Source organism: Struthio camelus, chromosome 3 (assembly GCF_040807025.1).
Source record: "Struthio camelus isolate bStrCam1 chromosome 3, bStrCam1.hap1, whole genome shotgun sequence".
Classification (NCBI taxonomy): domain Eukaryota; kingdom Metazoa; phylum Chordata; class Aves; order Struthioniformes; family Struthionidae; genus Struthio; species Struthio camelus.
Window position 1 is genome coordinate 61,436,108 of NC_090944.1, and position 15,565 is coordinate 61,451,672.

At 38.5% G+C, this 15,565-nt stretch overlaps 1 protein-coding gene across 2 annotated transcripts; it reads right to left on the reverse strand.

The window, feature by feature from the left end:
* Nucleotides 1-118: 118 nt before the first annotated feature.
* Nucleotides 119-15,430, reverse strand: TUBE1 (tubulin epsilon 1). Of its 2 annotated transcripts, XM_068938082.1 has the most exons (12): nucleotides 15,290-15,430; nucleotides 15,142-15,215; nucleotides 13,938-13,990; nucleotides 10,102-10,159; nucleotides 9,391-9,506; nucleotides 8,230-8,351; nucleotides 6,768-6,955; nucleotides 5,704-5,879; nucleotides 4,822-4,962; nucleotides 2,898-3,038; nucleotides 1,852-2,026; nucleotides 119-1,341 (listed from the first exon to the last, which is right to left on the reverse strand). In XM_068938082.1, the coding sequence occupies exons 1-12, from the start codon at nucleotides 15,312-15,314 to the stop codon at nucleotides 1,183-1,185; spliced, it is 1,428 nt and encodes a 475-aa protein (XP_068794183.1). In that variant the 5' UTR covers nucleotides 15,315-15,430; the 3' UTR covers nucleotides 119-1,182. The 2 variants fall into 2 exon arrangements, with proteins under 2 accessions (XP_068794183.1, XP_068794186.1); XM_068938085.1 differs by lacking the exon at nucleotides 10,102-10,159 and having other exon boundaries at nucleotides 15,290-15,420.
* Between the last annotated feature and the right edge of the window lie 135 nt (nucleotides 15,431-15,565).

Genomic DNA, 15,565 nt, shown 5'->3' on the forward strand with positions numbered 1-15,565 from the left:
AATATAAAAAATGCACTTGCAAAGGAACAAAGAAGGGGACACCTACAGATAACAGAACTGCAAAATATCAAGGAAATAGCATTTTTTAAAAGAAAGCATTTTAAAAATAGTCATCAGCAACTGTTACCACAATGTTTTATTGAATACTTCTGGCCTCATACACTGAAAATTGTGCTTACTTATACACCCACTCAAACTTTAAGAATTCATTTTATTGGTCCATTCTGATCTGAAACAGTTTACTGCTCTCCTGCTGTTTTAAGACAGTCAAAGCTGGCAAGCAACTGGAAATAGCTGTACATTTTATTTTCTGAAAGTTCTTACTGTCATAGAAAAGTCAGCTTACCCCAATAATTATATACATTAAAGCATCTATTTAACTTGCATTCTTTTTTAACCATGTAATCTTTGTTCTCCAAACAGTCTTCATTATAAGTGCTTGTTTCACTCAGAAGCATAGTGTATTAATTCATTATCAAGTGCAACTCCGCTTTCTTGAACACGTATCATTAAAATAATGTTAATTAATATTCCAATTATAATATTTGAAAAAACATGCATTTTCTTGAGTTTTCTGATATTGCCGCTTTTGATCTCAACTAAGAATGCTCTAATACAGCTAATCATAGCTAAGTACAAGGAAGCAAAAATATAAAACTACGAACACTGTTTAGAGCATTCTAAAATGACACATGAGTATGCTGCAAAATTTAGAGGTTTGCTTTCATCTTTGAAAACAGCATATGGGTTCTCCTTCTCTTCATAGTTACTTGTTAAAAAAATTAATAAACTAGTAATGGTGATCCTTCTTTGAAGCAGGGCCTGCCTGTAGTTTATTTTAAGTTCAAGGTTTAAGACGACTTTAAGAACTACATTTTGGGCTGCTACAACCTTTCTTCCTTCTCCTCCTTACAGCGTGTGGTATGTTAACTTTACAGTTAGTATGACAGCTCTCTACTGAGTTCCTCCATAATTAGGTGCTGGCAAGCAATACACTTTTGAATCTTTCTTGCAGGGGGGGCCCATCACTTAATATTACTCCCCCCCACCCCAGAGAGCTGAGGCAGTTGTCCCAGTCCTTTTTTAGAATGACAAGATGTAGGCACTCTGCAAGTCATTCTGGTCAACTGAAGTGGATGAAATGCTTAGGGGAAAAAAAGAAAAATAACAGTTCTTCCTTCTTTACACAGCTATCTTCAGTCTTGATGGCTCTATTCTAGGCCCACCTTTTGTGGCATCCAGTTCATTATACTCTTCTATTAGGTCAGACAAAGATGATAAGGCTTCAGAGAAACAGCTTTGCTCCATCCCGTCTATATGCAGATAATGGTGAAGATGAGCCTATGAGAGTAACGAATTCAGCTTTAATCTTTTCTTAGTACCTAACTTAATTCATTTGGATCAGGAACCATCATTTAGCCTGCACCAAAGAGGGTAGCGCAAAGCACTGTAGAAAGTACATTTAAAGACTGGTTTCATGACATCCCTTCCTAATATATTTGGCAACTTTAGTAACAATCCTCTATGGAATTGCAGTTGGTATTACTGTTTTCTTACACATGGAACTTTTCATATTCTGTCTTTTGGGGGACACTCAAACAAAGTGGTAGGTAGATCTGTCAGATACCCTCTCACTGCTGAGGAAAATAAGTGTATTGTCTCGTAAGTACAGGTAAATAAATGGTCTGCTTTTAAACAGCAGCTGTTGAAATGATTCCTTGATGGGTGTCACAAGCTGGGTTGGGCTGTCACTTTTAAGTAGTCTCTTCGTGAAACTACAATTTGTTTCCCAATAACGTAAGACAGTAATGCTTAGTGGCTATGAATGCTACAATAACGACAGAGCCATACCTTTTTCTTGTAGAGCCTCATGAACCTGTCTTTGAGTTCCATAAGAGTCGGTTTCACACAGGTGTTGTTTGCTAAAGCCAGAAGCGAGTGGGAATGGCCCACAGGAGGTACTGAACACAAGCCAGTTTTCCATCCCTCTTGATTCCAGGAGACAAAGTGCAGGGATGGCTTCAACCTGTGATTCAGAAGTTTGCAGATATATATAGAATGTAAAGAACACAAAACCTAAGTTTCCTTTGCTAACAAACAGTCTCCAAAGGTTGACCTTTAAGCTTTCAGAGAAAGCCAGTTATAACGCATTCTGCATAATACACTCTAGGCTTCAGACTAAAACTGTTTATGCATTTTAAATTTAAATTGCAAATACCAATTTTGTTTTGTTAATTTAATGTACCAATTTTTGAAAAGCAAAGTTACAAGGCACCGATTTCTATAAAAGGGTCTGCAAACACTCTGAAGTCTCATGGAAGGGGCAGATAAATAGTGTGCAGGAACAGTCTGTCTACCTACAGTTTAGGTGTAGGTAAAATGTTTTTGATTCTTAGAAATCTTCTTCATGCGCCCCTGTCTGCATGTAAACTTCATTCTGCATGAGAAACCTGTCTGCCCTTCCTGTTGTAATCTACTACAATAGTGTAACAGGTAGCAACAAAGTGCTAACAACACAAGGTCGTCAAAATAAGGGCTCCCTACCCGCATGAAAAAGAGCTGGCTTCCATTCAGAAAAAACAAATTTCTACTACAGAGCCCATTCTTCCAATATTCCACAATGGCAGGCGATCTGGGGAAGGCTGGGCTTTCAGAGGATGGGAGGAGCAGCTCAGGGACATCTAGTCAGCTCCCTTTATTTCCAAGAAGGCTGTATCTATTATGCTAACTAAAGTAAATTATTTACATTTTCTTCTCTTCTGAAATTAAGAAAAAAATATTTGTTGAGCAAACTGATTTGGTGTTGAAACTCTTCAGGTGAAAAGCGAGAGCACCGTAGACAACTGACAACAGCTTCTATAATAAATACCATGAGTACTTTGTGCAGCATTACAAACCTTTCAATATTTCTGCGAAGATCTGAAACCTGCACGTTTCCTCGAACGAGGAGTGCACAGGCAAGGTACAGACTATGCTTTGGATCTGCTTGAATTAGCTGATGATCTCTACTAAAAGCATCTGAAAACATCTGATCCAACCTGGGTCAAGAGAAAGCAGAGTTATCTACTTTTATTAAAGCAGGCTACAAAAGTCCTTCAGAACTCCCACCTTCAGAGATTAAAAGGTTCATAAAGTTCTGAAAATAAAGGTACATTTAAACTGGGATAGTGAATGACAGAAAAAAAGATTCAAACCTTTATTTCTCCATGTGGTATTAGAATTTTTTTTAGAAGTAGACCATCTCTATTCTCCCTCATGTTACAACCCAGTGTTGAGTCTGAAGTCAGAGAAGTTGGCAGATTAAAAGAGACTATTAATAAGGAAAGTAGGTCAATGTTACAAACTATTAAAATATTCAGGTGGATTTAACTACCTGAGGTTCTGGTTACATGCCAATTTGAGCAGGCAATTTCACTACTCGTGGAGGATCTGACAAGAAAATACCAAAGTGCTGCTGCCCAGAACTGATCATCTGCCTGCTCTGCTTTCCTGTCTCAAAGGAGCAATGAACCATATCACTGCATTAATTTTGGTTAATTTTGGTTCTAATTTTATCCTGTATGCCTTCTTTAAAAGATGACACAGCAGACTATATTCTTCTTCTCTTATCTCCTCAAGCAAATCCCATTAGGTCTCTGTGGACCCATAGCATCTAAGCCATTCTTTTTATTTGTTCCAAGTTCTCTGCATCTCTCAGCTCTATTTTTTTTTTCAAATCACTTCTCCCAACAATCTGCCTGTAAAAAAAAAAAAAAAAAGAGAGAGAGACAAACGTACTATTCTTCCCACCTCATTCCAAAATACCACTGACTATGCATTTCCTCATAGTCTGCTATTCTCCCTCTAGCACTGTGTTGCCTCCTCGGCGTATGGTTTCGGGAAAGACGTTGAACTGATCGCTACAACTTACTGTCACAGAAAGAGGGCAGTCTCACCCTCTTCTCCACTTGTTTGCCTACTCCCATCACTTACCCTTAGCTGCCTCTATCACTGTTTGGACTTTTTTCTGACCTATCTTGCTCTCTAAAACAGGAGAAACTTGTTTTAATGGGTTATTTTTTCTGCCATGTCAGTGGGCTAAATCATCTTACAGAAAACTTGACAAGCATCAGCAGAAGGAACCAGTGGCTCGAAAAAAGAAACTGCGAGGAGGAAAGATAAAAGGTGAAGCAAAACGTGTCCCTTTCGATTGTTACAATAAGCTGTTAAAGAGGCTCACTGCATGTCATGAACAAAGCAAGATGCCCTTACTTCCCAAGGAGTCTTGTTTAATTCCTTGTTTGTCTTTGTAGCACTTTGCGAGTGAACTGCAAAGTGTAACTTAACTTGTGGTGGGTTCTATCAACCTAGTAATAAAGGCATTTCCCAGCAGAGCTAATAAAAACACATTTTAAGCTTGCTAACTTAAACATGACAGAGGTATGATCTTAAAAAGCAAATACCAATTCATTTGTGGGTTTTTTTTCCTTCATTTTCCTTCCCTCATCACTCTGTTATCAGCCATGTTGTGCTGATGTAGCTCAACAATCCACTTTCAGGTGCTAACATCTCCTGGAGGTCACAAGAAGTGCTTGTGAAGGGATGGGAACATGACCCACAGTTAGGGAAATGGGACAGAGAATGTTCTCAAAAATCAGCAGGACAAATCTGAATATATGGCGGGCTTTTAAAATCAATTAACTCCTCCCTTTCAGACTTCCAGAACTTCTAGCCTTACTTTTGCTATACAATGAATTTTTTTAATGGAAACTATAGAAGAATTAAAAATGAAACTTCAAACGTAGACAGTTTGCTAATTCCGTAACAACCTCTTCTTCTTACCTTCTAGAAGGTACATTAACATCAGCCAAAGTATACAGAGGAGTCAAGCTTGAAACCAGGTAATGAAGTCGAGGAAAGGGAACCAAATTCATGCTGATTTCATTAAGATCCATGTTAAGCGAACCCTCAAACCTAGCAGAGCTGAAAAATCAACAGAGCCGTTTAAAAACTATTTAAGTAAATGACTTATGTATCGTAAACATTATCTACTTTTCAGTTGTTCTCTATAATGAAACAGGGAAACAACAGAGTTCAAGAATATCCTTTCAGGAAATGCCAAACTGTTTAACTATATCAGGCAGAACACTGCCATTTCTCATTTCCTTGCACTTCTCACAACAGAACAATTAAGCATCAAGACTGAGACCTTATGCGTATGGGCTGTAGTCTTTAGCAGTGTTTTTCAATATGCTGACACAACTGCTTGAAGCCAGTTTTAATACATAGGTGTAATAAAACATGTGGCTCCAAACATTTCTGACAAACTCTTTAAGAAAAGTTGACCAAAACTCTGAAGGTATATTTCACCAGGAGTTTCTTGCAGCAGTGGATGATTTAGGAGCTGACATTTGATTTAGGAGATGACATTTGTAAAAGGATTTAATTGGCGTAGGAAGGCCTAGGAAGGCTAATCTCTATGGTCTCCATCCAGTGTTACTGAAGGACAACATGCTTCTGCCTACAGACAGAAGTTCTTAGGCTATCACGGCTACAGCAACACCACTGACATCTGAATACCTTCTTATACTTCAAGGCTTAATCATTAATTCTTAAAAAGAGGAGACTAACATCAATTTGAAAATAATCAATGTTATTTGAGGTAATGTAGGCATTCTGCCTCCAGCAACACTACTTTTACAGCGCAAAAACCTGTAACTTTACCTTGTTAGGTTCAGCAGCAAGTTGGCTATGATGTTATTCATGGCATCAAATGGCTTCTCCTGTACAGTTTTTGTACTGCCTGTACTTGATGTTACCAAGCTGTTTTGCTTCACAATTGTTCCTAGCTTTCCAGAACTGATCATCTGATGAATTTTATTAACTATATCAAACAAAGACTTTGAGAGAAAAATAAAACCAGGAATCATACAAGACGTCTTGGGCACAGAGTTCTCAAATTCAGCACCTCCATTTTTTATTTCAAATAATCTTAAAACTCAAAGAAAAACTAAGACATGGTAGTTCTAGTTAAAAGACTGTGCTATGATACATGTAAGTACAACTTGTGACCAATTCCAATTGACTGAAGTGTTTCTAAATGTTTGTTCCTGTACATGTCACAAACTTACATACAGCTTAACTCAGAAAGAAGTCTGAATTCTATTCAAATATTCCAAAACCTTATCTTCTAAAAAGGACATTTCAAATTCTTGTAATTCCTGTGGAAGTAAAAATATATTATTTAAATATATTTCACTTTCTCTAGCTTTCTTCTAACCAAAAAGCAATTCAAGAAAGTCGAAGTTGGATTCAAATGTCGTTTAGTAGTTGTTTATGTGGCCAGGTACATCTATGATGCCCATATCCCTTACCAGTAAAGTCAAGTCTACTTGAATTTGGCATGCGTTATTCATTTCCCTTGCAGCATTGTACTAATGCTACACACAAATCAATTGCTAGAATGATTTTTATGATTCTTGTCCTCAGTAAATAGGAGCATTTCACTGTTTACCTTCAAAGAGACATGAAAACAATTAACTCTGACGACTTTTGAGGGTGGAAGAGCGATATTTTTTTTCGAAGATGGAAGGAACAGAGCGACTTTTAAGTGATAGTCAGATTCATTTCAAAAGCCTGCAAGTGATTTAGGAGTTCAATTATCATTTTAAAAAATGAAATGATGCTTTTTAAGACTTGATCCTAAAATCAATACACAGAAGGAAGAAGCACTTCCTATATGCAGTTTATTAAAAAGAAATTGACAGAAATAGAATATTATTTCTTACTTCATTCTCTATTGGTAGCACACAGTCTGCATGGTCATTAAGCTCCTTCATAGCCAGAACGCTATTATATGGAGAAGTAATAACATCATCTTCACCAGAGGGATAAACTGAAGTAACAAATCTATATACTTCTGGGAATTCATCCTCAAGCAAATTCAGTACAAAAGTTCCAAGACCAGATCCTGTCCCTAAAAATAGTTATGAATGAGAAGACAGAATGAGAAAAGATAATGCTTGGAAGAACATGGGAAACCTTTTACGTCTCACATGCTGGAAACATAACTTTTCAATCATATACATGAAAATTTTCTGAAGTACTCAGCAGACTGTGGAGGCTATTGGCACATAAGTTTAGGCAGAAAATTATTTTTCTGTCTTGGAAAAACCCAAGTGAAAAAAGTATTTCCCATACCAGAGAGGATGAAATGCATAATCTCAAAAATTTCTGCAAACCAAGAAGTCCTAAAACATGTATCTGTCCAGGTAACCAAATTTTCCCTGACCTGGTCTTTTAATTTATTTAAAAAAAAAAATTGAATTTTGAAAGAAAATACGTGTTTAAAAAACATTGAACTAACTCTTCTTCAGACAAGTCTTTAAATTTACTTTCCCACTGAGATTTCTTCCTCATCAACACTAAGTTCAAGTCTGAGCCTTAAATTGTAGGTTCTTGTCTTGGACAGCTAACCGAACCTCAGCAGCTGACAATTTCATCTATCAACAATGCAGCAATTTTCTGCAATAACGGCAAGAATATCTGCAGAATCTCTCAAATTAAGTAGTTGACCAGAAAAAAGACCTTTGACAAAACTCTTTGTCATATTTAGAGCTATTTGCAGTGTCTATTTCCACATCACAACCATTTATAATACACGCTCAATGTCAAGCCACTTGATTTGTCCACGTTTCTGGGGAGAAAGCCTTAGTGATAAGACAGCAATAGTAAAGTTGTCATCGCAAAAGACCCTCCCTTCAGATTTATTAACAAAGTAGTTAGACTGGATTCAAGAAAATTGTGTGGAATAACGACAGGAAAACAAGTTAAACAACGTCAGAAGCCTCCTTCAAACCCTTCCTGAAAACTCTCTGACTACAATTAAGAATAACTCGATTATGGCAATGATGCCAGTGTTCTGAGGCCACTGCCCCTTCTTTTGGTCAGTATCACCGCAGTGTTTCCTTGCATTTGCCACCTGTCTAGATGCATCCACTCTGTCTTGTCTTATAAATATAATATAAATTGTACTTTTGTTCTGTTTTGACTGTGCTTACTTTAGTTCACAATTAGACCCCCTCAGTGTTCTAACAAGTAAAAAATAATTCCAAGTCCACTTAACTGGACCATGTTAACGGTTTTTTATTCTGCATGATGGAGATTATTACACTGATCTTCTTTTCAAGATCTAGTTTTTTTCTTTTCACCTGTGGCTGGTGCAATCATACTAACCATACAATTACTTACCACCGCCCATAGAATGAATTATAAAAAAACACTGTAGACAGTCACAATGTTCTGCAGTTTTCCTCAGCTTTTCCACAATGTTTTCCCGGTGCTGACAGCCGTATACCTTGTGACCTACAGCCCTGAAAGTAAGAAAAGTACTTAGAAACCTCCCTAACAATCGTCTTCCAGTTTTTTCACTCCACCTCCTCCTATTTGAGATTTTATATGCTATTGCTTAATAGTCGAGAGCAGGTGCAACTCCTGATTTGGGAGAGCTGCAAAGCTGTGACTACACCACGGGATAGGAAAGTTGGGAAATGGTTTTAATATTGAGGATGCAAGCAGCACCAAGTTCACAACTTTGGAGCTTGCCCTATTATTTTGTATTAGAGGAAAATAAATACCCATGTCAGATGATCAAATTTTATCCAAAATTGTTATCATCAAATGAACGTTATGTACCCCTTAACAAAGGGGACATCCATATGTAATAGGGGTACTGATCTTCATTTGAGTATTATGCAAGTCAGCTCTTACTACTAATTAAAAAAACCCAAACAGATCATTTTCAACATACTTTCCTGTTAGATGGTGAGCTTATGGAATGCTTTATTTCCTGTATTGGTCTCTCTTCTGGTATATTTGCGGATAATTTGCTTCCCAGTCTGTAGTGCACTGAACATTACTAGAGATTAATGTCTCTGAAAATTTGGAATTCATTATGTTATTCACCTGTTTCCTGAATTTCTCTTTTTAGTAGCGAACCTCACATGCACAGAGCTGGAATCTGTGGTGCTTAGAAATCAGAAGTGCATTTGTTCATATAACTAGTTTCTTTTTCTACCCTAATTGCACAGTCCCAAACTAGATTATGGCTTCAACAGAGCAGTGAACAACACAGAAACAAAAATATAAACTACGTTCTTAAAAAAAAAAAAAGTGCCAAAAACAGGAAGAAAAATAGACAAAATGATGTATCAGCAGAATTATCCTTCTGTAAAATGGTTTTCAAAGCCTTCCTCCAGGCAACAGTAACTCTAAAGTTGACAAGCAATATGTTGCAGCTCCCCAGGTGCAGTAGAATGAACCAGAATGCTACTATTATCATTTTCCCTTTCAACTGCCATCTAATTATTGCTAGAAATCCGTTCTGAAGAGTTAGGAAGAATTTGCTCTGACCAGTTGTTTCCTGATCCAGAAACGTCTGTGATAAGCTGCTTGCTATCAAACACATCTCTCAACGGTCCCTGAAGAATTTCATTTACCACACCCTCCTCCATGTCAATCAAGAGTGCCTTTGAGAAAAGAAAGAATTAAAATTCAGTCAGTAAGCCACAGTTTGAAATAATCAGACAAAGAAATATAAAATTATTTACAAGATAAAACACACGTCGTTTCTACTATGTTCCAGAGGGTCTTGTTTTACAGTTGTAGTTAACTAAGAGATCAATTAGCAAAATTCATCTTGACTGCTTTGCTAGAAGTCATTCAGTAGGACAGCATTTCATACATTTCAGTTTTGTTAAATTTTTAAAAATACTTTGCCCCAGTACTGCAGAGTAAGGAATTTAAACTGTTTTTATATTTCAAGCTTTGTTGCTTCTTAATCACGTAAGAAACAGAAGTGGCTTAAAGAGGTTGCCCTTTAAACAAATTCAAAAATTCTCTTTGTAATATCCACAATCATTTTATTAAATTATACTTTGAATTATTCAGGAAGAGTGGCTGCAAACTGCATTACTCCATTGTAGCAAAAGACCTATTGTTAGAAGTTTTATTATTCAAAATACTTTTTGAAAGTATGTTCATTTATAAGAACCTTACGAAAACTCCTACACTGTCAGACATAAATATGTGATGTAAAGGAATGACCTTTATAGATTGCCTTACTCGTGCTTTTAAAGAGCAGATTTTTCCTTTAGAAATATCACGACCATCTCCACCACTTCTAGGAAAAAAAAAAAAAATCCGAACTCAAAACCATACTAGGAAATAAGGCAATAAATACTAGAATCAAATTCCATCCTTAATCTTTTCAGTTCAGAGGACTGTTACAATATAAACAGAAACACTGAACATAAAACACTGCTAGGAAAGATCTCAGGAGGGCTGTAAAAGAAAGCAATTATAGGATCCAATCTCAGCGAGAAATATCCTGAGCAGTACTTCATCAGGAAGCTGAAAAGATAAGCATTGAAGGCTTACTCTCAGATACAGCCTCCGCTCTGTAGTAAGTCTGCAAGCATTGCCAAAAGCATTTTTACCTAGCATGTGGTATGTCTGCATCATATAATGGAACATAGTGCACCAAGTAGCACCACTGGATTTTCAATAGGGGTAGCATAGCACTATGCTACTCCTCAGGACATGAAAGCAGTATAACTGCATGAGCAGAGCACTTTGCTTGACTTATTTTGCCATTGAGATGTATGAGTTCAGAAATTATGCTGGGCTGACACAGTTTTATTTTCTTTTTTTCTTGGATTGGTTATACTGCACCAGTCTGGGGGGCTATGCATCATATTCCATCACATACTTTTTTCATAATGAACTGTGGTGCCTCTGCACTCACAGAATGAGATATTCAGGTCTGGCTAAACTATACCAACACAGGAAAAAAAGGCAGGGAAGATGGCTCTAATTTTCCCCTCAACTTACCTAATTTGGGTGCAGGTCAATCCTCAGATCACACAAAACTTGAAGTATTTCTTAGACTGTTTTACATTCAACCACAAAAACATTCCAAAACCTCCGATGAAATTCCCTACAGCACTCAGTCCAGTAGGAACAAGCGGAAGAGAGACAGTACAGGACTGTACTGGAATCCTCAAGGAGTTTCTACCTTCTCACTCCTAGCAGCTCTCCAAACACTTTCCATTAGCTGAGCAGCTCATAGCATCCTCCAGTATTCATGCTGATTACTCTAGCCTATGTAACTCCTTATGAGAGTCCTACAGCATCAGCAAATCCAGCAAGAGAAGTTCTATTTCTCTTCAAGGACTAACAAACCCAACAAAGAAGGGAAAAAAAAAAATCTCTACCTTTCTCCAGCTGTTGTCTTTTGTGGTCTTCCATGACAGCCTGTCACATTCAATAACTTACTTTGACTCAATTGCTTGGAAAAAATTCCTGAATTCTCTAGAGTCCCTACATATCTCCTAGATACACTTATTTTATTTTTGACAAATGGAGTGTGTTTGTTTATGTAGATGTGTGTGCCTTTATGTGACTTAACAAGTGTGGTTTTTTTATTTATTTTATGCACTATATGTTTTTATAATGTTATTATGTTATTTTTATACCGTTATGTGTTTTTATAAACCGGTCAAATTGTTAAAAGTGTATTTAAAACATATATTTCTGCCTACAAAACCATACATTGTTTATTAGGTTGCCTATGACTACCAGTCTTTGCTGTTTGTAATGCAAACTGCATGCTATTACGGTACGACAACTTCTTTTACATTTAGGAGATTGTTTTACGTGTTCTGCATACCTAAGTTTACCACAACAAGAATGCTCATATACAAAAACTGTTTTATACAATTCTACCAGAGGTGGACTCATCAGCATGCTTGATTGTTGCACGCAAACTCGCTATGCATTTGGGTAATTATTGTGCCTGATCTCTAAGTTACTTTTAATAGCTTTCACTACACAACCAGCTTGATGGAGGTAGTGTAAAATATTTTGCTTTCAGCTCTATTTGAGCAAGGTGGCCTTCTGGCCGTTATTGATATTATTAGAGAAGGCTTTCAGGCTTTCCCTTTCTTGAATGCTCTAATCCCTGGTTTCTACAAAACTAATACTAGCAGCAGCATCTACCAAAGATGATGTATGTTCCTGCAGCACATGAGCAAATCTAGATGTCTGTTACACACAGGAAGTATAACTTTCCATCTTCAAACAGGCCCACGTGGACCATCTGTTAAGAGTAATGATCACCGGGTTGATAACTCTTACAGATTGAAGCAATAAGCTTTTAAACTCAAAAAGCACAAGCCTTTACAACATGTACCAACAAATCAAGATGCCAGCTGAAGAGTCTTTATATTCTCTGATGGGAAAGGAAAGGGAAGGAGAGAGAAATGCATAGTGCAGTTACTGAAGCGTGAAAAGAAGTCATTTCAGCAATCCATTAAGTGCCAACTCTGACCAAGATTACAGACCTAAATGCATTTTTTACTTTAAGAAACAGACAAAACTGTCTTTCTATTAAACAACTTTCTCGCAGCCAAATTATCTCCCCACTGAAATCAACATCAGGGTTAAAAGTGTGGATGTTCAGCTCCCTCGTTAATTCAGTGACGGGATTATTTGTAAATTCCTCCGTAGACACATCACAGAAGAACGAACATAAACACATTCTCAGTGTTACACAGTTTATTAATCACTATATGAGAAAAAGAGTCTCTCTGGTTCTGCAAGAATGTTGTTTATAGCTGCTTCAGACTGGATAACCCATCTGGATTATTCTGAAGAGCAGTATGGCATAGCACAGAAGACTGAAGTCTGTCATTTTTATGGCATCAGTTCTATGCCTGCAATGACCTTCAAGGTGACCTAGTTCTTTTTGAAAAAGTTAAAATAAAACCCACCACAACAACAAAAGACTCAAACCCCATAAGCGAGAAAGTACTAAACCACTCTCCTTTAAGTTATGGTTCAAAGCTACACTCAAAAACGGGAATTACTTCACTATGAATATGAACAGACCCTAAAAAAGATGGGATTTGAACATTCAGTCTTCTCTCTCCCAGCTGGAGGAACACTGCCTGAAACTTCTGCAGTATTCAGTGAGATGAGATGAATCCTTCCTCCTTACATACATAAAAGGGATGTTTACATTGCAGCCAACCGGCCAAATTAAAATTTGGTGGTTTCATCTGGCCATGTATAAAAACACATACATAGTTAAAGACCAAATATTCTCATATACATAATTAAAACCAAATATTCTTGATAAAAAAGATGTTGCAGGAACTACTCACAGGGAACAGCAATGATAAATCCCAATGCACTTGCTTCTTCTTTCAAAAAGTTAAGAATTGAGACTAAATAAATATTATTTCTGTACCATTTTAATTAAAATTGCATGCCGCACTGCAGCCTTGCCATATTATGGAAATAAAGAGAGGCTAGTCAAATGTTTCGTAATCAATTACAATGCGCAGCAATATCCAGGTGGCCGACTGTTTTATTCCTTTAAACAAACTGCAAGGATTTTTGTAATTGGACAGAAAAAAGACAACTGAATGCTCTTAAGGCGTGAACTTGATAACCTTAAAAAAAAACCAAAACAAAACCTTAGCTGCCAGTCTTTGTGTAACAAACTAGTCAGATAAAAGGGATTTAAAAACTGACATAATCTTTTCAGGTTACTTTATATATAATTCCTCATACTACTCTCCAATAAACGCCGCTAATACAGTAGTCAGAGAGCTTGCAATCTAAACATGACTGGCAATTGCAAAAGCTATCATATCTTCACTGTCCATTTTTCAGATGGGAGGAAGGTAAAAGTAAAATTGAATACATTCAAAACAGTTAAAATTGGAAAGGGACAGATAATGTTCTGAAAAGACGACTAAAAAGCAAAATCTTTTTTTTTTAAGCACAAACTAAATATGATCTGAAACAAAGAACTTTAATTTAGGTTAAGAGCAAAGACTAGAACTGTTGATCTACTGTGTTAAACTCAAAATGAGCCTCTTGATAAAACTTACCTGGTATCCACGTTCCTAAAGAAACTGCTTAATGCTTCATCATAAACTCCCTTCTAAAAATAAACAACACGACATAAAATCAAGACTTGCAACATCAGATATTCTCAGGGCTTGTTCATAGAGTAGCTTAGGTTGGAAGGAACCTCCGGAGGTCATCTGTTAAACCTTCTCACTCAAAACAAGGCCAACCTTTAAATTCAACCTAAACAGCTCTAATCAGCACTAGAGAAACAGTACTTCATTGAAACACCAACTTGATGTTAAAGATTTATAGGCAGATCTAATTAGGAAATGAAGTTTTCAGCAGAAGATTAAACAAATATATTTTCTTCATATCTAAAGACATATGATTCTACTGCAGCTCCCAATGCAGCTATTAAAATACTGCTGTTTAGCTGACTCAGTTCACCAGCGGTACAACACTGAGACAATTTCATGCCCATTCTATCAAGGTCCATGAAGTCCAGTAGAAAGAACAGCCTGTTACACTGTATCAGTGATTCCCAACCCGAGAGCTAATGGATGGTGTGACCCTAAAACTAAAAGAGACCCGAGAAGTTTATACACCTTCATAGTAATATGGTTTTACAGACCATTTGCCACGGCCTGGGAGACCTTACGAGGCAGAGCCTGGAGCTCAATGCTGCCTACAACACTAGAACTAAGGGACTCTCCACACGTGTATGAACTTCATCCACTGCCTTTCTGAAAGCTTCCAAAAGGACTACTCAGCATTATCTTTGTTAACACGTGGAATTTACCAGGAAAGAGTATACTCATAGTATGGCAAGAGGAGTGCATTTTTTTTTCCAAGCTGCTCAGCCCAACCCACTTCACCGCACGGCATGTGCTAGCACGGAAACGAAAGGTGGGTTTGGGTGTGACTGCTTTTTGGCTTTATTGTCAAGGACACCGCGCTGCAAGACAAGGATCCTGTTTTAAAAACAGCCCTCTCCCTTCACAGGTTGTCTCGCACCTGGCAATCTCTGCCTTTCGGGACACAGCCAGGGCTTTCCCAGCTGGCAAAGACTGCAGAAAGCCAAATTGCATCAGAGCTCGTTAGCTGAGCTGCATAAAACCCTGCGGGCAGTTTGGCTCGTAACGAAGCGGCCTTGATTTCACCGAACCAACACCGCGAGCCGTTACTGCGCAGGAGGCGAGGGGCGCCCCTCCCCCCGGGGGGCGGGGGAAGCGGTGCCGTTACCTTGTTAACGGCCGCGTGCTCCCGCAGCGCCAGGTCCCAGAAGCGGCAGCCCACCTGGTTCCCGCATTGGCCCACTGTAAAGGGAAGGGAGATGCCGGTCAGGCAGGGCAGAGGGTGCGCCGGGCTGCGTGCGCCGCGGCCCCCTTACCCTGCACCACCACGGACTGCGCCATGACCGCCGCCGCCTCCTCCTCCTTCGAACTCGCCGCCCGGAAGCCGCGCCCTCCCCGCGGGCGGGCTCTTCCAACGGCCCGCCGCTCGGAAGCCGAGCCCTCCCCCGCCTCCCTCCCGCTGTGGAACGTTCCACCCTGCCGGCGCTCGCCACTTCCCAGCCGCGAATGGAATATTCCATGCAGAGGGTGGCGGGCGGGGGGGGGCGCCCACGGGGTGGGGCTCAGCCTTGGCCAGCGCGGGCCTGGTGCCA